General features: G+C 63.3%; 2 protein-coding genes across 3 annotated transcripts; both read left to right on the top strand.

Moving 5' to 3' along the window:
* Positions 1 to 2,216: 2,216 nt before the first annotated feature.
* On the top strand, positions 2,217 to 15,689 carry ELAPOR1 (endosome-lysosome associated apoptosis and autophagy regulator 1). Of its 2 annotated transcripts, none has more exons than XM_068995754.1 (22): positions 2,217 to 2,315; positions 4,485 to 4,605; positions 5,638 to 5,830; positions 6,921 to 7,068; positions 7,611 to 7,691; positions 7,997 to 8,102; positions 8,180 to 8,329; positions 9,261 to 9,349; positions 9,423 to 9,600; positions 10,201 to 10,329; positions 10,412 to 10,502; positions 10,594 to 10,699; positions 10,772 to 10,909; positions 11,011 to 11,265; positions 11,864 to 12,037; positions 12,898 to 13,063; positions 13,865 to 13,961; positions 14,038 to 14,139; positions 14,523 to 14,649; positions 14,717 to 14,895; positions 14,976 to 15,141; positions 15,347 to 15,689. In XM_068995754.1, exons 1-22 carry the CDS (start codon positions 2,217 to 2,219, stop codon positions 15,413 to 15,415), a joined length of 2,964 nt encoding a protein of 987 aa, XP_068851855.1. In that variant the 3' UTR covers positions 15,416 to 15,689. The 2 variants fall into 2 exon arrangements, with proteins under 2 accessions (XP_068851855.1, XP_068851854.1); XM_068995753.1 differs by having other exon boundaries at positions 15,299 to 15,689.
* A 1,512-nt stretch (positions 15,690 to 17,201) lies between these two features.
* Positions 17,202 to 25,001, top strand: SARS1 (seryl-tRNA synthetase 1). Its single transcript, XM_068995872.1, has 11 exons — positions 17,202 to 17,402; positions 19,543 to 19,613; positions 19,779 to 19,859; positions 20,403 to 20,561; positions 20,994 to 21,137; positions 21,424 to 21,579; positions 22,329 to 22,550; positions 23,103 to 23,232; positions 24,098 to 24,255; positions 24,344 to 24,473; positions 24,547 to 25,001. The coding sequence occupies exons 1-11, from the start codon at positions 17,267 to 17,269 to the stop codon at positions 24,699 to 24,701; spliced, it is 1,542 nt and encodes a 513-aa protein (XP_068851973.1). The 5' UTR covers positions 17,202 to 17,266; the 3' UTR covers positions 24,702 to 25,001.
* Positions 25,002 to 27,161: the final 2,160 nt, after the last annotated feature.

The raw sequence follows: 27,161 nt of genomic DNA, 5'->3' as shown, positions 1-27,161 counted from the left end.
AGCCCGGCGGGCCTTGCAGGCTCCGTGCCACGCTGGGAGTCGTTCGCCGGGCTTTGCAGTTGTGTGCGGCACAAAGGCTCTGCACGAGGCTCTGCTGGCACCTTGCCAAGTGTGTGAGCTGGGCACGGGCCCTGCTAGCCCCGCAGGACACTGGGGACTCTCATGAGACCTGTGAGTCCCGTGCAACACGTTGTGTGTGACACCACAAGCGTGGCCTCTCTGTTTTATTGGGTGTGTGGTGATGGGCACAGCCGTGGTGGTGACAAGACGATGGCCACAAGGGGACAACCACGGTGATGACTGGGGGATGGCCGTGGTAACAAGAAGGACAGCCGTGGTGCTGACAAAGCTGTGATGGTAACCGGGGGACACCCACGGTGGAGACGAGGACGATTGTGCTGGTAATGAGAGGACAGCCGTGGTGATAACAGGAGGACAACTGTGGTAGTAGCAAGAGGATGTCCATGGTGGTGACAAGGGGACGGTGGGGTGGTGACCAAGGGGTGACACAGTGGTGACAAGAGGATAGCCACAGAGGTGAAAAGGGGACAGCTGGGGTGATGGCAAGGCCATGGTGGTGATGAGGGGACAGCAGTAATTCTGGCACTACTGGGAGAAGCAGTTGTGGTGGATGCTGATGGTGACCCTGCTGTGAGAACACTCAGAGAGGGAGCTCACCAGCTTAATGGTGCCTGGCAGGCTTCATCTGCCAAGGTGACACTGCAGATGCTGTGGGGCACGGCCACTCCATGCCACTGTCTCCAGCTGTGGCCCAGTACACCTGGGGTTGTGCCCATGCTGCCATGGGGACAGGCATGACCCCTCCCTGTGGCTGTGTCCCCCATGCCCATGGTACCTGCTGGCATCCCTGTGCCAGCACAGATGGACAGGTGTCACTTGTGTTCCCCAACCCACAGGGTGTGCCACCAGAGTTGGGACCTCTGTGTCACCTTAGCAACTCTGTTCCCCATGTCCTCCTGTATTCCCCTATGTCCCCTTGTGACTGTGACCCCCATGTGCCACCTTCCCCATCTCTATCAGCTATGTCCCTCATGTTCCCATGTTGCCTGTATCCTTCATGTCCCCATATGTCCCCCATCTCCTTGTGTTCCCATATCAGCTGTGTACCCAGTGTCCCTCTGTTAGTCCCATATCAGTTGTGTTCCTCTGTGTCCCCCACGTCCCTCACGTTCCAATATCCCCTCTATCCCGTGTCCCCCATGTTCCCATGTCTCCTGTATTCCCTTTGTCCTGTGTCCCTGTATCAGCTCTGTGCCCAGTGTCCCTGTGCCCCCGATGTTCTTGTGTCCCTCGTGTTCCTATGTCCCCTGTACCCGCTATGTCCCTCGTGTCCCCCATGTCCGGACCACGCAGCTGCACGTGTCCCCTGTCCTGTACCCAGTGCACTGGGGCTGGCCCAGCTCTGGGAGGACGTGCCCTGTGGGGCACATGGGTGGGACACAGTCCCCCATGGGGTGGAGGCAGCTCCGGGGTGCGACCCCCCCTGCCATGTCCCGGTCCTTCCCCAGAGCCGGGGGAGCGGGAAGCGGGGCTGTTCCCGGGGGCGTGATGCTCCGAGACGGTCCCAGTGCTGTTCCTGGAATAACATTCCCAATTCTGTTCCCAGGGATAAATTCCCGATGCCGTTCCCGGGAGCACGTTCCGGGATTACATTCCCTGTCCTGTTTCCGGGGATACACTCCCAGGGATGATGGGGTTCCCGGTGCAGTTCTCATGGATAACGCTCCCAGTGCCGATGCCCGGCGCCATTCCCGGGATCCTGTTCCCGGTTCCATCCGCGGGTATAACCCTGCCGGTGCCGTTCCCAGGAGTTCAATTCCCGTGTGTCTATATCCCATACCGATCCGCGGTGCCATTCCCGTGAATAACATTCCCGGTGCCGATTCCCAGTGCCGTTCTCATGGCAAGCGTTCCCGGAGGCGATGCCGGCTGCCATTCCAAGGGGTTCTATTCGCGATCCACTGCCCGTTCCCGTTCCCTGGGGCGATGCCCCGTGCCGTTCCCGGGGGTGCCGTTCCCGGGGGTGCCGTTCCCGGGGGTGCCGTTCCCGGGGGTGCCGTTCCCGGTGCCGTTCCCGGGGGCGGGGGCAGGTGGCGGCAGGTGCGCGGGGGCCGGGCCGTTGGCGGGGGCGGGGCCGCGGCTCCGGTGCTCGCACCGGCCGAGCCGCCGCCGTTGCCGCCGCCGTTGCCGCCGCCATGGCCGGTACCGGAGCCCGGTGGATGCCGCTGGTGCTGTGTCTGGCTGTCACCGTGTCACCGGCACGCACCGGGGAGCAGCTACACGTCTGCAAGGAGGTACAGGCACCGGGAATGGCGGGGGGGGAGGGCAACTGGTAACACACCATCACCCCCAAATTCCCCCCGCACACCCCGGAGATGAAACGGCGTCCCGGAGCACGGGGAGGCCGGTCCCTATGGGATGGGTGGGACAAGGAGGGGACAGGTAGGGGTCGGGGATCCCGGTGGCACCGGGGGTGGGGTGTCTCCTATAGCGGAGAGGGACTGGCCGACCCTCTGGGGGCCCGGGGAGGGGTCTTCACTCCCAGGGGCTCAGCCAGTCCCCGAGCGTCTCCTTGGGGACCCCAACTGGCGCCGTCCCATCATTGTCCCCAAATCCCTCCCCCTCAGACCCATTGGGGTCTCCCCAAACCCTCCCTGAGTGCTGCTAGGGGGGGGCGACAAGGAGCGGGGGGACAATCCCACGTGCCACGTGCCATTCCCAGCCCAGCACACGGTGGCCAAAGTATCCTGTGAAGAAAAACTAGGGGGGATATGTCACTCACCAGGATCTGTTTGCCTTGGGGACAGTGGGTGAACCCCCAAATGCCCTCCCTGGGTCGTACCCCCCACCCCCCATTTTCCTCCCCCCTCCTCAGAGCTGCGGCTGCCTTTAATCTGGGCCAGGAATTTTTTTTTGCCGTGATCCAATTATTTTTTTATCTTGTTCCATGATCCGGAGCTGGAAACAATAGACTGGGGCTGGCACCTGCCCCAGGAGGGATCAGTCCCCCAGAGGGGGTGTCCCCTGTCCTTCACTAGGGACAGCCCTTTTCCCTCCCCTGGCCAAAGCAGAGTGACAGTGGCAGTTTGGGGTGCCCTCCGCCTCCAGAGCCACCCTGGGGCTGAATTAGGTCAATTTATCTAGATTAAATAAAAACCTGGAAAAGTTTGGGAAGAGAGAAAAAATACCCTCTCCCCAAGGGAACCCCTAGGGACTGAGAGCAATGTGGTAGTTCAGGGCTGCTGAAAGTTGGGGTGACCCTTTAGGTACCCCCACGGTGGTGGGGACCCTCCTCTGTGTCCCCATCCCAGGGCCGGGGGGGCTCCGTGCTGCCTGTACATGGGCAGGGAGTGCTGCAGGCACACCCTGTTCCCCCTTTTCCTTCTCCACCCCCCTTTTCCCTCTCCAATCCCTCTTTCCCCTCCACACCCCCCCACCCCCTCTTTCCCCCCCATTGCCGCGCTTCCAGCTGATGGGAACATCAAAGCAGTTGTTTTCTCATCAACCTGCCACGCTCCAGCAGCCGCTGGGAGCATGAAGCCACAGCACCGGCTCTGACACCCCAGAGCTGCTGTGTGAGGTGGAGAGCTCCCACTGTACCCCAAACCCCAGCACCACCGCCAGATGTGGCCTTCACCCTGCCCACGCTGTCTGTCCCTGGCATCACCTCGCCAGCCTTCAGCCAGCCCCAGCCTGGTGCAGCTGGCAGGATGGAGGGGGTCATGGTGCCCCTGCTGTCCCCAGCACTTCCCAGTTCCCCCTACACCCCCCTGTGCTCGCCCCCATGCCCGGGGTGCTCCCACACCATATCCGGGTTGCGCCGCAGCTGTTTGATGGGCGAAGGGTGTCACAGCCATGCCAAGGCACACCGAGGGGTGTGACAGTGCCATGTGCTGCCAGGAACATGGGGGGCCCCGGGGGTTCACCCCGGGAGGGGGTGCAGGGCTGTCGCTGCTCTGAGGCTATCTTGTGCTGTGGGCTGTTGGGGAGATCCTGGGTGACCCCACAGCGCTCTGAGGGAACACGTCCTGGGGTGGGGGGGTCGTTACCTGAAGTGCTGCCTGCAGCAGTCCCCCAGACTGCCCCAGCCAGGCAGCCCCCCACCTCCAGCATCCCTATGGCCCAGGGTCCCCCACCCTGGGCGACCCCACCCTGAGCACCCCCTGCCACAGCACCCCCGCACCCAAATCACCCCCCCACCCACAGCACCCACATTTCCCAGCATCCCCCCATACTGCCCCCCTCGCCACAATACTCCCCCACTCGGAGCACCCTCCCAAGCCCCTTTTACCAGGCCCTGGGCACCGCCGGATGTTGCCACACCTTAACTCAAAACCATCCCTTCAAGGCACAGCTGGGCCCAGGTGCCAGGCCCAGCCCCTCTCGGGGGGCACAGGGTGTGGAGGCAGCCCGGGGGTCTCGGGGTGCAGCTCCCCACCACGTTCCCTCTCTGTCTCCTGCAGTCCGAGTACCACTACGAGTACACGGCATGTGACAGCTCAGGCTCGCGCTGGAGGGTGGCTGTGCCACACACGCCTGGACTCTGCACCGGCCTGCCCGACCCTGTCAGGGGCACTGCGTGCTGTGAGATTTCCACCAGGAATGGGACGGGGTCAGGTTTGGGGGGTGGGAATGACAGGGGTGGGAAATGAGGGCAAGGGGAGGGAGAGAGCGGGGAGACAAGCACAGCCGTTGTCGGCTCCGGTGCAGGCAGCAACAGGAGGGATGGAATGGGATCAGCGGGATGGGAATTCCCCTAGGATGGATGGCAGAGGAACTACAAACACTGAGACGGCATGGAATAGGAATCACACACACGGACTCCCTGGGATGGGATGAGAGGGATGGAAATCACACACAGGCATTGGGATGGGATGAGCCAGATGGGAATCACATGCACACATGGATAGGATGGGATGGGAATCACACGTACAGTCATGGAATGGGATGAGAGGGATGGGAATCACAGACACTGGGATGGAAATCCCCTCACCCCACACACGCACCAGGACAGGATGAGCAAGATGAGAATCCCCCTCACACAAAGTCACTCACCAGAATGGGATGAGAGAGATGGAAATCCCGCTCTCATACTGGGATAGGATGGGATGGGAATCCCACACATACAAGTACTAGGATGGGATAAGAGGGATGGAAATCACACACACACTTGCACAAGGATGGGATGGGAATCATACACACAGTCACCAAATGGAATGAGAGCCATGGGAATCCCACCACATACACTGGGATGGAAATCTCCACTGGGATAGGTTGAGTGAGATGAGAATCCCCCTCACACAAGCTCAATCACCAGGATGGGGTGAGCAGGATGAGAATCCCAAACACACCCCCCCAAACCTCGGGGATGCCCCAGCTCCATGGCAGAGGGTTACATCCTGCCTGGATTGGGCAGAGCTGGGTGTCAGGTGCCAAAACTCATGGATGGGGGGGGGGAGGGTTGCCTTTGTGGAGTGGTCAGAATGGAGAATCCCAATACCTCCACCAGCTGGGAGCTCTTGGAAATGTGGAGCTGAGGGTGATGAGACTGTAGCAGCACCAGGGGTGCTGGGGGGCGACCCTCCAGGCCCCATGCCCCCCTGTCTCCATTGGCAGCATTCTCCTGCAAGGCGGGTGAGTTCCTGGAGATGCAGGCACAGATGTGCCGGCCCTGCGCTGCGGGCACCTACTCACTGGGCACTGGCGTCCGCTTCGATGAGTGGGACGAGGTGCCCCATGGCTTCGCCAACGTGGCCACCAACCTGGAGGTGGATGACGGCTTTGGCGATGCGGCAGAGAACTGCACAGCGTGAGTCACTGTGTCACTGGCTGTGACACCAGCACGTGGGCACCCAGCATGTTAGGACTGGGTGCAGGGCACAGCGAGCAGGATGGGTGCTGTGACACCCCTGTGCATCCATAACACCCTGTTGCCCCAACACCCCGTCCCCTTCTGTCATCCTGCCTGGGAGGTGACACTAGCAGGGCACCCTGATCACAGCAAGGGAACACCCAGCAGCGTCACCCCCACAGCAGTGGCAGGATCCCAACCCCATGGGACCCCCATAGCAACACTCAAAGACAGAGCACCTGTGGAGGTCCCCACAGCACCCATGGGGGTCTCCACACCCCTGTGGCACCAGCCAGTGCCTTTATTTACCACCACAGCCCTTTGATCCTCACTGGCAACCTCTGAGCTCTTTCAGTTGTGCTGGCAGCCACCAGACCCTCCCAGTTGTTCCACAGCCATTAAACCTCCTACCAGCTGGTTGTACCAGCAGCCTCTAAATCTTCCTGGTTTTACCACAGCCTCTGAACCCTCCCAGTTGTACCAGCAGCTGTTGAGCCCTCCCAGTTGTACCAGCAATCCTCTGATGAAACCCTCCCAGATGTACCGATAGCCACCAAACCCTCCCAGTTGTACCAACAGCCACCAAACCCCCCTGGTTATGCCAACGACCACCAAACTATCCCAGTTGTACTGGAAGCCTCTGAACCCTCCTCATGGTACCAACAACCTTGAAACCCTCCAAGTTGTACCAACAACCACCAAACCCTTGGTTTTACTGGCACCACTGCACTGCCCCATTGATGCCCCTCTCAGCCATTCCCTACTCCCAGCAGCATGTTCCTCATCCAGCCACATTCCCAGAATGGGGGGACCCCACTCTGCTCTCCTTGCAGTCCACATAGCTCTCAGCAGGGCAGGGGATTCTCCCCAGGGATACATGTCTAGCCACCACACCTTGCCATGTCCCCAAGCTGTCCCCAAGCCCCTGTGCCCCTCATTTCCCTCCTGCTTCCTGGGGACCCTCCCAGCTGTCCCTACAATCCCTGTCCTGCCTCCCATGGGGTTGAGAGTGGTGACAGAGTCCCCGGGGCCATGTCACTCGCCCCAGGTCAACATGGGTGCCACTGGGGGACTACGTGGCCTCCAACACGGATGAGTGCACGGCCACCCTCATGTATGCTGTGAGCCTCAAGCAGTCGGGGACTGTCACCTTCGAGTACATCTACCCTGACAGCAGCATCGTCTTCGAGTTCTTCGTGGGTGACAGGGGGCAGGGGTGGAGGGTGTGGGTCCCCGGGGACATGGGAGGGTCCTTGGGGACATGGGAGGGGTCTCTTGGGACATGGAGGGGTCCATGGGGATATGGGACGGGGTCCTTGATGGCATGAAGGGGTCTCTAGGGACATGGGAAAAGTCCCTTGTGACCTGAGTGGGCCCCTGGGCACTCCTTAGGGGTCCCTGGGGACATGATGTGCCTCCCTGGGGACATGGCAGGGGATCCTGGAGACATGGGAGGAGTCCCTGAGGGGATCTCTGGTGACGTGACAGGGGTCTCTGGGAACATGGGGAAAGGGACCCTGGGTATATGGGAGGGGTCCTTGCAGACATGGAGGGGTCCCTGGGAACACGAGAGTGGACCCTGGTGACATGAGGGGAGCCCCTGGGGACATGGCAGTGGTTCATGGAGACATGAGGAGGGGTGCCTAGGAATATGGAAGGGTCCCTGGGAGCATGGGGGGTGTCCCTGGGGACATGCGGGGTCCCTGTAAACATGGGGTCCCTGGCACTCTCCCTGCAGGTGCAGAACGACCAGTGCCAGCCCACGGTGGAGGAGTCCCGCTGGATGCGGACGACAGAGAAAGGCTGGGAATTCCACAGCGTGAGTGTCCGGAGGGAGGTGACACGGGGGGGGGGAGGTGACACGGGGGGGGAGGTGACACGGGGGGGGAGGGAGGTGACACGGGGGGGAGGTCCCTCGGTGTTCCCCTGGCGTCTCTTGCCCCGCCCCTGGGAAGTAGATGCTCCACGAGGCTGCGGAGGGGGCGGTGGGTGGTGACAGACGGGGGTGCCACACACCCCCCTCCACTGGTTCCAGCCCCCTCCTCGGCAGCGGGACCCCCACCCATGGTGCCAAACCCACCCCTGGCAGTGGGATTACCCAGCCCCGTGGGATCCCTCTCCCAGGTGGAGCTGAGTCGCGGGAACAACGTGCTGTACTGGCGGACCACCGCCTTCTCCGTCTGGTCCAAGGTGCCTAAACCGGTGCTGGTGAGGAACATCGGCATTACAGGTGGGTGGGGGCAGGAAGGGGAGTCTCAGGGGTCGCGCACCCCCCTCTGCGCTACCTGAACCCCCTCCCGCTCCCAGGGGTGGCCTTCACCTCCGAGTGTTTCCCCTGCAAACCCGGCACCTTCGCCCCCACCGCCGGCTCAACCGCCTGCCAGCCCTGTCCCGCCGACACCTTCTCTGGCAAAGGGGCCACCGCCTGCCAGCCCTGTGACCCCGATACCTACGCCGGTGAGAAGGGACACCCGGGGGTACCCCCTCCCAGAGCTGTCCCTCTAGTATCTGCCCCTGAGAAAGGGAGGGATGATGTGGGGAGTAGGGGTGACCTGACATCCTCTGGTGGGGACAGTGTTGGGGCCCCTCACAAACCTGACACCTGTGCTGGTGAGAGGGGACACCCTTAGGGGTCCCTTTGTTCCCGCACTCTGTGCTGCAGAGGTGGCCCTGGGGGAGGGAGAGGTGATGTGGGGAGCAGGGAGGACCTGTTTTCCCATAGTGAGTCAGGGACATGGATACCCCACAAAGTGGGGACAGTGTTGGAGTCCGTTCACGAATCTGACACCTCCACCAGTGACAGAAGACACCCAAGTGTCCCTCACCCAGAGCTGCTACCCTTAGGGGTCCTCCTGTTCCCCCACTGCGGGGGTACCCCTGGGGAAGGTGGTGCGGGAGACAGGGATGACCTGCTATCCCTTGGTTGGGAGTGGGGACATGGACACCCCATGTGGCAGCATTGGGGTCCCCTTGTGAGCCTGATGCCTACTCCAGTGAGAGAACGTCAGGACGTCCCTACCCACGAGCCTTGGGGTTCCTCTTGTTCTCCCACTTTGCACTGCAGGGGTTGCCCTGCGGGAGGGAGAGGTGATGGTAGGGACAGGGAGGACAAGGACACTTGGCAAGGTGGGGACAGTGTTGGAGTACCCTTGTGAGCCCGATGCCTCCACTGGGGGTCCTCCCACCTAGGGCTGACACCCTTAGGGGTCCCTATGTCCCTCCACTCTTCCCTGTCTGGGTGTCCTTGGAGCAGGTAGAGGTGATGTGGGGAGTAGGGAGCACCCACTACCCCTTGGCTGGGAGGGAAGACGAGGATGCCCCGCGTGGTGGGAGCAGCGCTGGGGTCCCCGGGCCGTGCTGGCTCACCCGCCGTGTCCCCCCTCGGCAGAGCCCGGCTCGGGGTCCTGCAAGCCCCGCCCCCCCTGCACGGACAAGGATTTCTTCTACACCCACACGGCCTGTGACGCCGGCGGGGAGGTAATGCGGGGGCACCCCGGGGTGGTCCCCCTGTCCTCCGGTGTCCCCCCCGGCTCACCCGCTCCCGCGGCAGACCCAGCTGATGTACAAGTGGGCAGAGCCCAAGATCTGCAGTGAGGAGCTGCCGCAGGCGGCCCGGCTGCCACCCTCGGGGGTCAAGACCCGGTGCCCACCCTGCAACCCTGGCTTCGCCAAAGGCAATGGCAGCACCTGCCAGCCCTGTCCCTATGGCTCCTACTCCAACGGCTCCGGTAAGGCGGCCCTGTCATTGTCCCCAGAGTGTGACTGGGGCACCCCGAGCTGCCGGGGGAAGGTGGGTGCCACTCCGGTGCAGGGTTGTCCCCTCTTGTCTCCATGGCTCCAATAAGGACACCTCCATCATTGTCCCCAAGGACTAACTGGGGTCCCCAGGGCTGCCAGGGGGAGGTGAGTGCCACCTCAGTGCAGGGTTGTCTCATCCTGTCCCCATCATTGCTCCTAAGGGGTGACCATGGCACCCCGAGCTGACAGAGAGGAAGGTGGTACCACCCTAGTGCAAGCGCTGTCCCTATGTATCCGGTGAGAACATCCCAGTTATTGGCCCCAAGAAGTAACTGGGGTCCTTGGAGCTGCCAAGGGAAGCTGGGTGCCACCTCAGTACAAAGCTGTCCTCTCCTGTCTCCATCATTGTCCCCAAGGGGTGGTGACCAGGACACCCCAAGCTGCAGGGAGGGGAGTGTGGTACCACCCTAGTGCCGGGCTGCCCCCTCTTGTCCCCATCACTGGCCTCAAGGGGCAAGCAGGGCACCTCAAGCTGACAGAGGGGGAGGTGGCTGCCACTCTTGTGCAGGGCTGTTGCCTCCTGTCCCCAGCCTGCCTCAGCTGCCCAGCAGGCACTGAGCCGGCGCTGGGCTTGGAGTACAAGTGGTGGAACGTGCTGCCCCCCAACATGGAGACCACTGTGCTCAGCGGCATCAACTTCGAGTACAAGGGCATCGCAGGTAGTGGCAGAGGGTTGTCCCTTCCCTGTCCCCTGCCGGGGGACTGCCAGGGACCCCTCTGAGCGTCACTTCATCCCTGCAGGCTGGGAGGTAGCCGGGGACTACATTTACACGGCAGCTGGAGCATCTGACAGCGACTTCATGATCCTCACGCTGGTGGTCCCTGGCTTCAGGTGAGGTGGGGACCACCACCAGGGTGTCCCCAGGGAACAGGGGGGACACAGCCATGGGGCAGAGCTAGCAGTGTCCCCACGCTGTCCCCAGCCCTCCGAGCCCAGTGCTGGAGGACACAGAGAGCAGGGAGGTGGCCAGGATCACCTTCGTCTTTGAGACGCTGTGCAGCGTTGGCTGTGAACTCTACTTTATGGTGGTGAGTGGGGGGACACAGCAGTTTGGGGGGGACACAGTGAATTTGGGTGCCACCCTCCCCCTGTCGCTGCAGGGTGTCAATTCCCGCACCAACACTCCAGTGGAGACGTGGACAGGCTCCACAGGGAAACAATCCTACACCTACGTGGTGGAGAAGAACGCGACCATGAGCTTCACCTGGGCCTTCCAGCGCACCCCCTACCACGAAGCGGTGAGGGGCGGGGGGCCCTGCTTTGGGAGGGCTGGAGGGCCCCCAATTTGGGGGGCCAGTGGGGGTCGGGAGGGTGATGGTGATGGTGCTCTCGGTGCCAGGGCCGGCGGTTCACCAGTGATGTGGCCAAGCTGTACAGTGTCAACGTCACCAACGTGCAGGGGGGGGTGGCCTCCTTCTGCCGCCGTTGTGCCCCCCAGCCCGCTGGGTCCTGCACCCCATGTTCCCCTGGCAGTGCTGTGGACCCCGGCTCGGGCACCTGCCAGCCCTGCCCGCCTGGCACCTACCTGCGGGGTCACCCCTCCGACGGGACACCCACCTGCCAGCCCTGCGGCCCTGGCACACACAGCAATCAGGTGACTGGGAGGGGCAGGGGGTCCAAGTGTCCTTAAATGTCCCCATGGGTGATGCCAATGGGCCCCAGAGGAGTGACCCCAGCCTCCCCCACATCCAGGATGTCCCAGATGGTAGCACTGGCCAGCACCAGGAGGGGGATAGCATTACGGGTGGGTGACACCGGCCCCCCCAGTCATCCTGGGTGCATGACACTGTGTCCCCATGGAGGTGACACCAGGCCCTTACAGCCATTCTGGATGGGTGACAAGATGGGTGGCAGTATGGATGACAGTGTCTGACCCTGGCTGGGTGATGCCTGCCTTGGCCATCTCCAGGGAGGTGACACCAGCCCTGTGGCCATCCAGGGTGGGTGACAGTGTCTAATACTGGGTGGGTAATGCCAGCCCCCCAGCTGTCCCCAGTGAGAAGACACCAGCCCCTCCCAGCCACCCCAGATGGGTGACACTATCTGACACTGGTGGGTGGCAGTGAGTGACCCTGGTGGGTGTCACCATGGCCCTGCTGTCTCTGAGGGTGGTGCCAGCTCTCCACAGTCCCCACAAGAGTGTCCCCAGTGGGTGCCGTGGCCATCCCTGAACCCCCTGTCCCTGTTCCCAGCTGCGATCACTATGCTACAACAACTGCAGCCTGGTACTGGCGCTGCCAGGCCGGATGCTGCACTTTGAGTTCCCGGCTCTGGGCATGGGTGCTGGGGTGGGCACCGGGCCCAGCTTCACCCCCAAGGGGCTGCGCTACAGCCACCACTTCCGCCTCAGCCCCTGCGGGCACCAGGTGAGACCCGCGCGGGCAAACACGTGTGCACACATGGGAATGTGCCCGGACATGCAGGACGTGGGCGTGGGCACACAAGTGCAACCATGGGCACATGGTGGGCACTCAGGAGAGTGGGCACACGTGGGCAGGAGGCCATGGAAACATACATGCAGACATGGGAACACACCTGGGAAGGCAGGTCCCACCTGGGCACGGGCACACAGGTACAAACACAGGCACAGGAACGCAGGTGCACACATGGGCACACACAGACAGGAGGGCACAGGAACACGCATGCATGTATGGGAACACACCTGGGCACACGGGTGGGTGGTCACGGGTGCACAAGTGCGAACGTGAGCACGCGTGGGGGTGCGTGTGCACACACGGGCACATGAGTACAAATATGGGCACATGGGTGGGTACTCAGGAGGGTGGGCACAGGAACACAGGTGGGCACACTTGGGCACGCATGGGCAGGAGGACTCGGGAACACACACGTACACATGGGCATGTGGATGGGTGAACATGGGCACACACCTGTGCACGTGGATGGGACAGGGGCATGCAGGTGGGCAGACATGGGCACACATGCATATGTGCTCATAGGCATGCAAGCACGAGGACATGTATGCAAACACACACACACACAGGTGTGCAAACACGGGTGTACATGCAGCCATACCTGCACACACACACTCTCTTGTGCAGTCACGTGCACAGTCACACACACGCCTGCACAGCTGTGCAGACAGACACACATGAACACTCGTGCAGACACATGTGGACACTTGTGCAGCCACACCTGCACACACAAACACCTGTCCCTTGCACACACATTGCCACCCCACGCACGTGTGTCATGTGTGTCCCCACAGGGCAGGAAGATGGCCTCGTGTGCTGACAATGTGACGGCAGGTCGGGGGGACGCTGCCCGTGTGGTCACCTCTTACGTGTGCCAGGCCATTCTGGTGCCCCCTGACATCACCGGTGCCCGCACAGCTGTGTCTTCTCAGCCCGTCAGCCTGGGCGACCACCTGCTGGGTGAGGGGGCCACTCAGGGTCACTGAGACACATGGGCGAGAGAGACAATGGAACACCTTGGTGGCACTGGGACACTACCACTGGGACACTCCGTTGGGACTGGGACACGTGTGGGACAGGGACTGGGACACCCTGTTGGCACTGAGAGTGGGACACCTGGTTGAGGTGTGACACCCTGGCAGGACAGGGGCCAGGACATCTCAGTGGCACTGGGACACATGGGTGGGACAGGGAGTAGCCTACTCCAGTAGCACTGGGATGCCCTGGTGGGACTCAGACACATGGGTGGGACAGGGAGCAGCACACCCTGGTGGGACTGGGACACCTCAGTGGCACTGGGAGTGGGGTACCCTGGTGGGATTGGGACGCTCTGCTGGGACTGGGACGCTCTGCTGGGACTGGGACACTGGCACTAGGATATTTCAGCAGCACTGGGATACCCTGGTGGCACAGGGACACCCCAATGGGACTGAAATACACCCTGGTGGAACTGGGACACTACAGGGGCACCTTGTTTGGGATTGGGACATTGTCACCGGTATACCTCAGTGGGATTGGGATACACTGCAGAGGGAATGGGACACACGGGTGGGACTGGGACACCCTGGTGGGACTGGGATTCCTCAGTGGGACTGGGATTCCTCAGTGGAACTGGAACACCCTGGTGGGACTTGAGACACCCTAGTAGGACTGGGACTCTCTGTGGGACTGGGACACCCTAGTAGGACAGGGACACTCTGGTGGCACTAGGACACTGGGACACACCCCAGTGGGACTGGAGACATCCCTCTCTCCCCGCAGGTGTCACCACCAGCTCCGTGCTGGACGGCATTGTGTCTCCCCCAGAGCTCTTCCCCCCCAGCCACCCTGACCTGCCTGACATCATCTTCTTCTTCAGGTGCAGGCAGGTGACAGGGAGGTGACACCCACACAGTGCCCCCACTGTCCTCCTGACCCCCCATGTTCCCTGGCAGGTCCAACGACATGACACAGCCCTGCAGTGGTGGCCGGGCCACCACCATCCGCCTGCGCTGTGACCCCCTGCGCCTTGGCACTGGCACCCTGGCTGTCCCCAGGTGGGGAGGGAACACTGGGGACCCCAAGGAGTGATTTGGGTGACCCAAACATCTCCTGCTCTCATGGGTGGGCATGTCCCTGAGGTACTTTGCTTTGGGGACGCCATTGACACAGTGTCAGAGTCCCTCACCCTGAGGCATCATCCTGGCTGTGTCATTGGCATCCTGCGTTGTACTCAGGTTGGCAGTGGAACAAAGGAGACCCCGGGGGAAGTTATGGGACCCCCAAGGTCTCCTGCTGTCATGGGTAGGCACTTCCTTGGGGTGCTTCACTTTGGGGATACCGCTGTCATGGTGTCCCCACCCTGGGTTGTCACCTTGGCTGTATTCCCCACTTTGGGGTGTCACCGCCACCTGAGCCCCCCCGTTTTGCCCCTCCCCAGCAAATGCCCTGAGGGCACCTGCGACGGCTGCACCTTCCATTTCCTGTGGGTGACGGCCGAGGGATGCCCCCGCTGCTCCAGCTTCCACCACCGCCCCATCGTCGGCGCCTGTATCGGCGGCGTTCAGGTACCGCCCCGTGCCCTGGGCTGGGCTGCGGCTCCCGCGGCTCCTGACCCCCCTTTCCCCCCACCAGAAAACCACCTACGTGTGGCGGGAGCCCCGGCTGTGCCACGGCGGGGACGCGCTGCCGCCACAGGTGATCCAGGCGTGCCGGAGCGTGGATTTTTGGCTAAAACTGGGAATTTCCACTGGGACATGCATGGCTGTCTTGCTGGCCGCGCTCGCCGCTTATTTCTGGAAAAAGACTCAAAAGTGAGCAATTGGCGGCGGGCTTTGGGGACACGGGGGCTAGCACTGTCACGGGGGGGTGATGGCACCGCCTGCATTCCCAGGTTGGAATACAAATATTCCAAGCTGGTGATGGACGCGGCGGCCCGGGAGAGCGAGGCGACGTCTCCCGACAGCTGCGCCATCATGGAGGGGGAGGACGCGGAGGACGAGCTGCTCTTTGCCACCGAAATGTCACTTTTTGGAAAACTTAAAGCCCTGACGGCCAAGGTGAGCGGGGCGGGCCGGGGGGGGGGGGTGCACAACTCTGGAGTAGCCACCAGAGAAGCCATGGGGGTGGGATTTGAGGATGGTCAGTGCCTCAGTTCCCGCAGCCCGGGGGACTCTGTGCCTCAGTTTCCCCACCCCGGGGGGCTCCGGGCCTCAGTTTCCCCACCACAGGAGGGCTCCGGGCCTCAGTTTCCCCACCCCACAGCGGATGCCGGATGGATTCGACTCGGTCCCGCTCAAGACCTCATCCAGCAGCACCGATCGGGAGCTGTAAGAGGACGGGGGACACACTCGCATCCCCCAGCCCTCCCGGGAGCTGTGACGGGGCAGGGGGCACCCACAGACGCCCTGCCCCCAGGCAGCTGTGAAGGGAAGGCGGGGTACCCACGACCCACCCCCCCGTGCCCCCCAAAGTGGCCTTAGGGACCCGCTTCGGACCGGAGCTTCGTTACGGCTTTTGTACGTGTGTCCCCACCCGTGGCCCCCCCCCGTGTCCTCCCCATACCGAGCACCCAAAAATACCAAATACAGGAGTGGGGTTTGTACAAGGGCTTCGTGTGTGTGGGCACACGGGGCTGGAGGGGGCCACGCGTAGGGGGTGCGGGGAGCGGAGCGTGGGCACCCAAAATGGGTGGAGGGAGGGTGTGGGGGTGTGCGCGGGTGTCACACACGTGGGAGTGGGTACCTCGGGCTGGGGTAGGGGTGCACACGTGGCGGGGGCAGCGGAACTTTGACTTCCACCTCCATGCCCCCTCGGGAGGCGAAGGGGGATAGGGTCCCCCACATGGATGGAGGCACCAAGACCCCGCCGGGACCCCCAGGGAGGGGACGGTGAGGTGACATGGGGTGACGTGGTACCATGGACAGCTACAGTCGTGCCATGGGGCTCTGTAGAGGGGCGTAGAGCAGCCTTTGGGACTCCCGTGCGCAACTGGGGTGCGGGGCGTCCTCGGCTAGGAGGTCCCCACAGCCCCACCAGTATCCCCGGGATGTGGCTGAGGAACCCCGGGGGTGCTCGGGGTGCGCGGGCAGACCCGCGGAGACCCCTCGGGGGGGGGGCTCAAGGACTGCTCAGGCCCCTCCAGACCCCCAACATCCTCCCCAAACCCTCTCATACTCTCCCCACACCCCAGTCCTCCCGCCCTGCCAGGGCCTCCAGACCCACTGGAACGCCCCCTTGGCGGGGGTCAGGGATGCTCAGACCACTCGGCCCCCCCCAGCGCCCCCATATCACCCCCGTACTTCCCCTGCCCCCCATTCCCCGGCCCCCCATGCCCCGGCTCCCCATCTCTGCACCCCCCCCCGATTCCCCCGCCCCCATTCCCCCCCCATTCCCCCGTCCCCCATTCCCCCGGTCCCCCATTCCCCCGTCCCCCATTCCCCCGGTCCCCCATTCCCCGGCTCCCCCATTCCCCCGCCCCCCATTCCCCAGCCCCCCCATTCCCCTGCCCCCCATTCCCCCGCCCCCCATTCCCCGGCCCTCCATTCCCCCGTCCCCCATTTCCCCGGTCCCCCATTTCCCCCCCCCCCCATTCCCGCCCCCATTCCCCAGCCCCCTATTCCCCGGTCCCCCATTCCCCCGTCCCCCATTCCCCGGCCCCCCATTCCCCCGTCCCCCATTTCCCCGGTCCCCCATTTCCCCCCCCCCCCATTCCCCCGCTCCCCATTCCCGCCCCCATTCCCCAGCCCCCTATTCCCCGGTCCCCCATTCCCCCGTCCCCCATTCCCCCGCTCCCCATTCCCCTGCCCCCCATTCCCCCGCCCCCATTCCCCCGCTCCCCATTCCCCGGCCCCCCCATTCCCCCTCTCCCCATTCCCCAGCCCCCCATTCCCCGGCCCCCCCATTCCCCCGCCCCCCATTCCCCCGCTCCCCATTCCCCGGCCCCCCCATTCCCCCGCTCCCCATTCCCCCTCTCCCCATTCCCCAGCCCCCATTCCCCCGCCCCCATTCCCCGGCCCCCCCGTCCTGCTGCGCCACCTCCAGCCCACCAGGGGGCGCTGCAGCCCCCGCCCGCACCGCCCCGGCCGCGCCCCGGCCGCGCCTCTTCTGCGCACGCGCGCGGAGCCGCTCTCCCCGCCGCTGTCCCCGCCGCAGTTCCCGGTGCCGCCGCCGCCATCGCCGGTCATGGTGCTGGACCTGGACCTGTTCCGCGCCGACAAAGGCGGAGACCCCGCCATGGTGCGGGACATGCAGCGCAAGCGCTTCAAGGACCCCGCGCTGGTGGATGCGCTGGTGCGAGCGGACGGCGCCTGGCGGAGGTGTACGTGGGGGGGGGACCTCCGGGCTGGGGGCTGGGGGAACCCGGAGGGCTTGTGGCCCCCTTGTCACACGCGAGCATGTCCCCCGTCCGTGTGCCTTTCCCCGTCGGCCTGGTGGCCGCAGGTGATGGGACCCCCCCACACCGCCCCTCCTCGGGGATTGGGGATCCCCTCCCCCTCTCCCGCTGTCTCTGCTCCCTGCGGACCTGGAGCCGGCCCGCACACTGATCCCCGAGCCGCCTCGCTGAGATGGGGTCACCTTTAGGGGGGTCTTTCCCACCCTCCCCAGCTATTTGGTGGTCCCTCCCCAGCCCTCGGAGATCACCTCGGTGGATCATCGCCCTCTGGGACTGGACCCTGTGGGTAGATCGCAGCGGAGACCGAGGGTTTGTCCCTGGGTGGATCCCCCTCGTCCCTAATCCCAGGGATTGAGGTGGGAGTTCTCCCACTAGACCCGCCTTCCCTCCTCCCAGGCTGCGGGGCAGATCCCAGGTTCCCCTTAAACGGCACATGGATCCCGTCCCATTGCGATCCCCAGGGATCCGCTCCCTGCACTGCCGCAGGATCCATCCTAAGAAGTGCTTCCCACAGATTTGGGGTACACCTACTCCTGGGCGGCTCGGGGGGGGGGCAGGAGCCGCCTCCCCGTGGCTCCCGGCGGGATATGAGGCAGCGGGATCCGCATCCAGCTCCGTCCGTGGGTGCCGGATGTGGAGAGGGGTGTGGAGGGCGGCGGGAGGGGTGGGTACCCCCAAACCCCGCCGTTCCCAGGGCACCCAGCATTCCACTGCTGCGGGATGAAAGCGGCGCTCGGAGCTGCCCTTTAATGCGTGCGCCTTGATGTCCTTGTGGGATCTTGCCTGGGCGTCCCTGGCTCCAGCCGTGCCCTCGTTTTACCCCTGAGCGCTTCATCCCACGGGATCGCCCTCTTCCCAGCCCCGTTCCCGCGGGCTCTGTGTCCTCGGGACGGCGGTGCTGGAGGATGGGGGGGCTGCAGGAGGTGACAGGGTGACGCGGGCGGGGGGCTGCAGGAGGTGACAGGGTGACGCGGGCTGCCGGGACGCGCTGGCTGATGCAATCCCGCGGCGCCGGTGCCGTGGAGCCCGTGCTGTGCTGTATCCTGCTGCGTGTTCCCTGGCTCTGGGTCATCCCCTGCGGACTGATCCCTCCCGCTGGTGGGGTGGCACGTTCTCGGCATTGGGTGTCCCCAGTTTGAACTGCCCCTCGTCCTGGGCTCTGCCCCTCCCGGCCCTGGGGTCACATCCATGCTCCCCTCATCCAACAGCCCCTGAATCTCGTCACCGTGGCCCCAGATCCCAGGATCTGCTCTGTCCTTAGCAGTCCAATCCCACTGAAGGAGGGGTTTCATCACAATGTGGGATCCCAGTGCAATGTGGGGGTCCCATCTTGGCATAGGGGAGTCCCATCCTCGCAGGGGGGTCCCAACCTGATGTAGGGGTCCCAGCATAGGGGCTCTGAGCCCGTGGAGGGGGGTGGCCCCATCCTGGCGTGGGGGTCCCAGTGCAGCATGGGAGTCCCATGCTTTTGGGGGGTCCCATCCTGGTGTGAGTGTCCTAGCCCAGCATTGGGAGGGCTCCCAGTGCAGTATGGGGGTCCTACGCTGATGTGGGGGGTCCCATCTTGGTATGGGGGTCCCAGCCCAATGTGGGGGATCATAGTGTGGGGTGGGGACCCCATTCCAGTTTATGGTTTCCAGCCTGGCATGGGACATTCAGCCCAGTGTGGGGGATCCCATCTTGGTGTTGGGGGTCCCATCCCCTCGTGGGGGTCCCAATGTGGAGGTCCTATCCCAGTGTGGGGGTCCCAGCCCAGCATGGGGAATCCCAGTGTGAGGTTCTCATCTTAGAGTTGGGGTGTCCCATCCCAGCATCGTCGGGAGGTCCCAGCACTTCTTGGGGGTTTCCAGCCTGGCGTGGGGGTCCCAGTGCAATGTCACTCCAGGGGTTTTCCAATGCCTTCCCTACTCCCTGCGGCTCTCCTTGCAAAAACCCCAGGGCTGGTGCCTGTGGGTATTCCTGGAGCTGCCACCCCTGCTCCTGCTCCCGTGGGTGCTCCATGTCACCATGTCACCAGATGGGCACCCCAGCCCCTCCAGGTGACAGCCCCTGCCTTCCTTTCCAGGCAGGTTTCGTGCTGACAACCTGAACAAGCTGAAGAACCTGTGCAGCAAAACCATCGGGGACAAGATGAAGGTGGGGCACAAGGGCCCTGGGTCACCTCAGGGTGGGACATCACCAACTGGTGACATCTGCCCTTCTCCCAGCCCTCCAGCCTCTCCCTTGTGTCACTGAGGGATGTTTTCCCCCTGGAATTCTACTCTTCAATTCTCCCAGGGTTACTTTTTCCTTCCTCTGCAGAAAAAGGAGCCAGTAGGGACAGATGAATCAGTACCAGAGAGTGCACAGAACCTGGATGAACTCACAGCTGATGTCCTGGGGGTGAGTGAGACCCCAACTTTCCCCACTGTGCCTACAGTTTGGCCAGAGCTTTGCCTGGAATTGCCCAAACTGGTGGCCTGAAGTGCCCACCAAATGAGGGGGGACTGCCTGAAGCCCCAGCTGGGAGGATCCTTTATCTCCCAGTCCCACACCAGCAATAACTGACTCTTCCTCCGTGTCCTTGATCTCCCCAGCATTGCTCTGTGTCAGTCAAGGGCTCATCCCTGGGAATTTGAGCAGCCTCAGTCCTTCTGTGTCCTCAGTATGTCCCTCCCTGCCTGCTTCCCAGTTCGGTAGTCACCCTGGTTAATGAGTGCAGTGCTGGCTGCCATGTGAGCAGCTCAGGCCTTCCAGAGCCCAGCTTGTCACCCCTTTGTCCCCTCAGGCTGTTGTTGAGTGTGTCCAGCCCAGGGGCTCACTCCAAAATCTGTGGAGGGTCTGGAATTCACCATGCTGGGTCCAGGATTCCCTTTGCTGGGCGAGCAGGCTCCCATTCCCAGTCGTCTTCTCCCTCCCCCACCTCATCTGGAGGTCTCTCTGCAGTGTCTCCAGGTATCCCAGATAAAAAAAATTCGGCTGCTCATTGATGAGGCCATCCTGGAGTGCGACTCTGAGCGTCTGCGGCTGGAGGCTGAACGCTTTGAGAGCCTCCGGGAGATTGGGAACCTCCTCCACCCCTCGGTGCCCATTAGCAACGACGAGGTGGGACACGGGGTCAGCAGAGCCGGGAAGCTCACAGTGGGAAGCAGGGGGCTCCCAGCGGGGTATCCCCCAAGCCTGGCTGGGTGGGCGGGTGAGGGAAATCTGCATGACAAGCTGGCATTTCCCGCCGGGATCAGACAAAGAGCAGCTCAGACGACGCTGGGCACACCATTGTTGGGGGAATTCATGGGAAAGGCGCTTCCTGTGGTGGGGATGGGGTCTCCCTCTGCTGCCTCCATTCATCCACGGGAATATTTTGCCGTGGGAGCACAACTGGGCCAGGCTCGCTGCCAAGTGGCTGCACAATAAGCTATGGGATGGAGTTTGAGCTCCCGAAGTGGGCCCAGTGTGGTTCAGGGACTGGTGTCACAGAGTTCCAGGGCACTGAGGAGGTGATGGGCTCCCGCTCCTCTTTTCTCTGGGTTCCTGCAGGATGTGGACAACAAGGTGGAGCGAGTGTGGGGTGACTGCAGCTGCAGGAAGAAGTATTCCCACGTGGATCTGGTGGTGATGGTGGATGGCTATGAGGGGGAAAAGGGCGCCGTGGTGGCTGGCAGCCGCGGCTACTTCCTTAAGGTGAGAGCCGTGACCCCAGGATGATCGGGATCAGACGGGAACAAGGAGGGACAGGGGCCTTGGGTTCGCCTCCCCTGGGATGGATGATGGGAGCCTCCATGGTGGGGGTGTGGGATGGACTCTGACCACAGTGGTGCATCGGGATCTGTTCCTGCCAAGGTCTGGGGTGATGCTGAGCCTGGCAGCCATTGCAGCTCCGTAGACTCCGTGTCTCCTGGGCCCACTGAGCAAGGAGGAGTAGTCCAGCGGGGTGTGTGGTGACAGGCAGTGTGTCCCTTGTTCCCAGGGCCCACTGGTGTTCCTGGAGCAGGCACTGATCCAGTACGCGCTGCAGAGCCTCCGTGCCCGGGGGTACACCCCTGTGTACACCCCCTTCTTCATGCGCAAGGAGGTGATGCAGGAGGTGGCCCAGCTCAGCCAGTTTGATGAGGAGCTTTACAAGGTGAGGGATTGCTCCAGATTTGGGACTGAACTTGGGAGCAAGCCACCCCCATGGGGTTGTGGGGAGGGAGGCAGCGAGGTCCCCTCTGCCCTGGCAAGGCTGTGGTGGTGGCAGTGGTGATGGCAGCCGTGGTTCCTTCCCCTCTCCATGGGATCCATTTCCACATTGTGATGGTGCAGATGTGGCAGGGAGGTGGCTTGTCTTTGGGGTCCATCCCCATGGGAAACACTTCATGGTGACACTGCAGTGACAAGGAGGTGGCTCATCTCGGGTCCATCTCCATGGGTGACACACTGTGATGGCCATGAGGTGACAAGGAGCTGGCTGGTCTCCGGAGTCCATCTCCATTGGTGACATGTGGTGACAAGGAGGTGGCTTATCTCTGAGGTCCAGGTTTATCAGTGCCACAAGATGGTGATGAGGTGACAAGGAGGTGGCTCATCTTTGGTGTCCATTTGCACGGGTGAGACATGATGGCAGTGCAGAGACAAGGAGGTGGCTTGCTCTGGGGTCCATCTCCACGGGTGACATGGGTGACAAGGAGGTGGCTTGTGATGGTGATGAGGTGACAAGGAGTCCATCTCCACGGGTGATACAGGTGACTTGTCCCTGCCATCAGCCCCTTTGAAGGACCAACAAACTCCTCCTGTGATGAACTCCCAAACCATCCAGCCCTGGAAAAACTCCCTGCTGGTCCCTGGAGGTGCGGGAGCAGCTAGAAGAGAGCCAGTGGCTCGTGTCCCCTGCAGGTGATCGGGAAGGGCAGTGAGCGGGCAGAGGACAACTCCATCGATGAGAAGTACCTGATTGCCACGTCAGAGCAGCCCATCGCCGCCCTGCACCGCGACGAGTGGCTGCGGCCCGAGGACCTGCCCCTCAAGTATGCGGGGCTCAGCACCTGCTTCCGCCAGGAGGTGGGGTCCCACGGCCGGGACACGCGCGGCATCTTCCGCGTCCACCAGTTCGAGAAGGTGAAGGAGCAGGGAGTGTCCCGGTAGGAATTCGGGTTGTACTGAGGGCTGCTGTGAGGTTCCAGAGGGAATTCAGGGTGTACCCAGCATCAGTGTGGGGTTCCAGTAGGAATTCAGCGTGTTCCGGTGGGAATTCCTGGTGTATCTGGCGTCACTGCAGCGTACCCAGGAGGAATTCAGAGTGTTCCCATTGTCACTGGGGTGTTCCAGCAGGAATTCAGGGTGGGCAGGGGGTTACCATGGGGTGAACCTGCTGGGAATTTGGGGTGAACCTGGTGTCAACTGCAGCATTCCCAGTGGGAATTCAGGGTGTACCCAATGTCACTGCGATGTTCCAGTGGCAATTCAGGGTGTACCAGATGTCACTGTGGTATTCTGATGGGAATTGGGGTGTACCTGGTGTCACCACAGGTTTTCAGTGGGAATTTAGGGTGTACTGGGTGTCACTGTGGGGTTCCAGTTGGAATTTGGGGCTGTATCCAGTGTCACTGTGGGGTTCCAGTGGGAAGGGGGGCTGTACCAGATGTCACTGTGGAATTCCTTCTCCCACAGATTGAGCAGTTTGTCTATTCCTCCCCCCATGACAACAAATCTTGGGAGATGTTTGAGGAGATGATGGCCACAGCTGAGGAATTCTACCAGTCCCTCGGGATTCCCTACCACATCGTCAACATCGTCTCAGGTAGGGGCTCCTGTGCCACGGCTGGTCGAGGGGGGCCCTGACCTGCTTCCCAGCATGGCAGTTCCTTGTCCCTGGCTCATTGCTGTCCCCAGCCTGAGGAGGAGGAAGGGAAGGGGACATTTTGTTTCCTGTGGAATCCTCAGCCTTGCTCTGGGCCCGTGGGAGCGGGTGTGGGCACTCCTGTGATGGATTGTCCCTGCTGTCCCTTCCAGGACAGTTGGAGTGTCCCAGCTCCTCCTGGAAATGCTCACCGGAAAATGATCTGGTTTAAAAGCTCCTGTGGCTGACTGAGACCCCATTATCACCTTGGCAGAGCAAGAACCCCACATCCCCACAGTTGAGCAGGAATCCCTCATCCCTGTGGCTGAACAGGAATCCCAGATCCCCATGGCACAGTCCCATCTCCCCATAGTCAAGTGGGAAGCCCATGTCCATGTGGCTGAGAAAGAGCCTCATGTCCCCATAGCTGAGTGGGAATCCCACATCCACATAGCTGAGAGGATGGTCATTCCTGTGACCAAGCAGGACCCCATATCCCCATGACACAGCAGGGACCCCATGTCCCTGTGGTCAGGCAGGAACCCGATGTCCTGTGGCTGAGCAGGAGTCCTGCATCCCCATGTCCAGGCAGGACTCCCACACCCCCACGTCCCCATGACCAAGCAGCAGCCCTGTGGCCAAGGGGGGCCCCTACATTTCCATGGCTGAGAGGTAACCCCACATCACTATGGCAGAGCAGGAATCCATGTCGGATTGGCACCAAGCTGTGGGAGTCACTTTGGAGGCTTCACCCTGCATTCTACCCCGGGATAGGCAAATTCAGGATGGCAGTGGGACCCCCTGCTCAGCACTGTCCCCCCTCCAGGCTCCCTGAACCACGCAGCCAGCAAAAAGCTGGATCTGGAGGCCTGGTTCCCCGGCTCTGGCGCCTTCCGTGAGCTCGTCTCCTGTTCCAACTGCACGGACTACCAGGCTCGGCGCCTGCGCATCCGCTATGGCCAGACCAAGAAGATGATGGACAAGGTGAGGCTGGGGGGCATGGGGGGGGTTCTTCCTGTGCTCCCTTTGCTTTCCCCGTGTCACATACGTCTCCCGTGTCCCCCTGCCACAGGTAGAGTTTGTGCACATGCTGAATGCCACCATGTGTGCTACCACTCGCACCATCTGCGCCATCCTGGAGAACCACCAGACTGCTGAGGGCATCCGCATCCCTGAGAAGCTCCAGAACTTCATGCCTCCAGGTAACATCCCCCTGTGCCCCCCTGTTCCCTGCTCCTTGGCAGGGGGGGTGACAGGGGTTCCTTTTTCCCCCAGACCTGCGGGAGCTCATACCATTTGTCAAGCCAGCACCCATCGAGCAGGAGCTCTCCAAGAAGCAGAAGAAGCAGCAGGAAGGAGGGGGCAAGAAGAAGGCAGGGGGGGGACGTGACCAGGTGCTGGAGGAGCAGATGAAGAACATGGGGGTCTGAGGGTGTCCCCCCGCACCCCAAGGACTTTGGGGGCCTCCCGAGTCATCTCACCTGCATTGCCAGGCTGTGCCCTTCACCATCGTCTTCGCTTCGGAGGGGAGTCACCGTCAGTCCCCCCCGTGGCACAAAGAACTGACACTGTCAGGGCACTGCCCCTCTCCCTGTGTGTCCCCCCCTACCCTGCTGAGTGGAGCCGGGATCCGCCACGTGTCCGTCCCCCTCACGCTGAGTGGTGCCGGGGACACCCGTGCCCACGGAACGTGTCCCTCCTCCATCCAAAATAAAGCCAAGACCTGCTGAGCGGTGTGTTCTTGGGTTCCGAGGAGGGAAGGGGGGGGGGGGCAGCTCGGGGTGGGAGGAATCCAGCCCGGGGAGGTGTCTCCGTTGTACACCACCCTTCCCTCCCCGCCCTCCCCCCCTCCCGTCCCCTTCTCTCTCCCCCCTGCCAGCCCCAGACAAAGCCCCTTTGTGATGCAAAGTGGGGCCGAGGGCCCCAGCCTCAGCCCCAGCTGCCGCCCGCCCCCCACCTCCGGGGTGGGGTGACACACGGGAAGGTTGCCCCCTTCCATCCCCATGCGGGGGGGGGTCTTGGCTGCGCCCCGCTGCGTGTGCGTGGGAAACCCCCGGCTGCGCCGCGGGTGTCGGGTGGAACCGGCGGGGAGCGGCCCCGTGAGTCACCGGAGCCCCCGGCGGAGGCGGGGGGTCTCGGCACTCCAAGTGCCGCCCCGGCGCGGGGGGGCCCCTCCCCGGTACCCGTCCGACCCGTTCTGCCGGGGGGGGGCTCGACTCCGCGCCGCCTGCCCGCACCCACGCCCCGGGAACGGCGCCGGCTTGGGGGATGGCAGCACCCACGGACCGCGGGGATCCGCCCCCGTCTAGCTTCCCCAGTCCCTCCCAGTCTGGCCCAGCGCCCGCCAACATCCCCTGTCCCTCCCAGTTTGCCCCGGTGCCCCCCAGCATCCCCAGTTCCTCGCAGCCTGGTCCAGTCGCTCCCAGTCTGTTCTATTGCCCCCGGTCCTGGTGCGGTGGGACGAGCCCGGAGATCGGGGCGGGTGCCACGGCGTGAGGGGACACGGACTCCCGTGTGTTGAGTCACGGCTGGCGGTGGGGACACGGGGGCTTGGGGGGGGCGTGGGTGTGTCACAAGGGCTGTGTGTGTCACACTTGTGCTGTGCGTTTACACACATGATCTCTGTGCTGTGTCACACACGTGCTCTGTCTCACGTGTGTGCTCCGTGTATGTCACACATGTGCCGTGTGTTTCACATGTGCTCTGTGTGTCACATGCGTGGTTCCCGTGTCATATGTGCTCGCTGACGCCTGTGTGCCCTGCGTGTGCGACGTGCCTGTTCCCTGCGCGTGCAACACGCGTGCCTGCAATGCACAGGTGCGTGCAAGGCCCTTCGCGTGTGCATGTACATGTGTTACATGTGTGCGCGCAGGGCGCGCACGTGCACCTCACATGTGTGTGCGCAACCTGCGCGCGGGTGCGCGCTCGCTGCCCCCGCGCTGCCGCTGCCGGTGCGGGTGCCCGTGCGGGTGCCGGTGCCCGTGCGGGTGCCGGGGGCGGCGGCGGCGGCTCCTTTAAGCGCGGCCGGGCCGGTGAAGTGGCGGCTCCGCCCCAGCGGGCGCGCGCGGGCGAGGGCGGGGCGCAGGCGGCGGCGCGGGTCGCTGCGGGCACCGGCACCGGCACCGGGGGCACCGGGGGGCAGCGGCTATGGGCCCTCCGCCCGCCCGCCGGGCCGCGCTCCCGCTGCTGCCGCTGCTGCTGCTGCTGCCGCTGCCCGCACCGGGACCCGCCACCGGCATCGGCTCCGGCACCCCCACCGGCATCAGCACCGGCATCGGCACCGGCACCCACACCCGTCCGTCCAGCACGCTCCCGGCGCCACTCCAGCTCCGCGGCGGCAGCGGGGACAGCGGCGGCTCCGGCGGCACCGGGGACAGCGGCGGCGCGCGGCCCTCGCCGAGCACCGGGGACAGCGGCGACAGCGCTGGGCCCGCACTGGCCGCGGGCGACAGCGATGGGACCGCACCGGGCACCGGCTCTGCCGGTGGAGACAGCGGCGGCGGCGTTACGGGGTCCCGAGGTATCAGCAGCACCGGGGTTACCAGGGACACTGGAGGCACCGGGAATGCTGGAAGCACCTGGAAGCCTGGAGGCACTGGGGACGCTGGAGGCACTGGGGACGCTGGAGGCACTGGGGGCGCTGGAAGCACCAGGGACGCTGGAGGCGCCCGGGATACTGGAGGCACCGGGGTTACTGGAGGAACTGGAGACACTGGGAGCACCCATATCCTCAGGGGCACCAGAAGCACCAGGAATACTGGACACACCGGGGACACCAACATCCCCACGGACACCAGGAGCACTGGGAACATGCTGAGCACTGGGGATGTTGGGAGCACTCCAGTCCCCAGGGGCACCAGGAATTCTGAACTTACTGGGGAGACTGGGAG

This window comes from Aphelocoma coerulescens, chromosome 26, assembly GCF_041296385.1.
Source record: "Aphelocoma coerulescens isolate FSJ_1873_10779 chromosome 26, UR_Acoe_1.0, whole genome shotgun sequence".
NCBI classification, from domain to species: Eukaryota; Metazoa; Chordata; class Aves; order Passeriformes; family Corvidae; genus Aphelocoma; species Aphelocoma coerulescens.
The sequence above is the reverse complement of the archived record's forward strand: the minus strand, read 5'-3'. Positions and strand labels throughout refer to the sequence as shown.

Coding starts and splice junctions, on each gene's coding strand:
- ELAPOR1 (XM_068995753.1), top strand. CDS start 2,217: ATGGCCGGTACCGGAGCCCGGTGGATGCCGCTGGTGCTGTGTCTGGCT. Junction 14,650..14,716: donor CCTGTATCGGCGGCGTTCAG/GTACCGCCCCGT, acceptor TCCCCCCACCAG/AAAACCACCTACGTGTGGCG. Junction 14,896..14,975: donor TTCTGGAAAAAGACTCAAAA/GTGAGCAATTGG, acceptor CTGCATTCCCAG/GTTGGAATACAAATATTCCA.
- SARS1 (XM_068995872.1), top strand. CDS start 17,267: ATGGTGCTGGACCTGGACCTGTTCCGCGCCGACAAAGGCGGAGACCCC. Junction 19,614..19,778: donor CCATCGGGGACAAGATGAAG/GTGGGGCACAAG, acceptor CTTCCTCTGCAG/AAAAAGGAGCCAGTAGGGAC. Junction 21,138..21,423: donor GCCGCGGCTACTTCCTTAAG/GTGAGAGCCGTG, acceptor CCTTGTTCCCAG/GGCCCACTGGTGTTCCTGGA.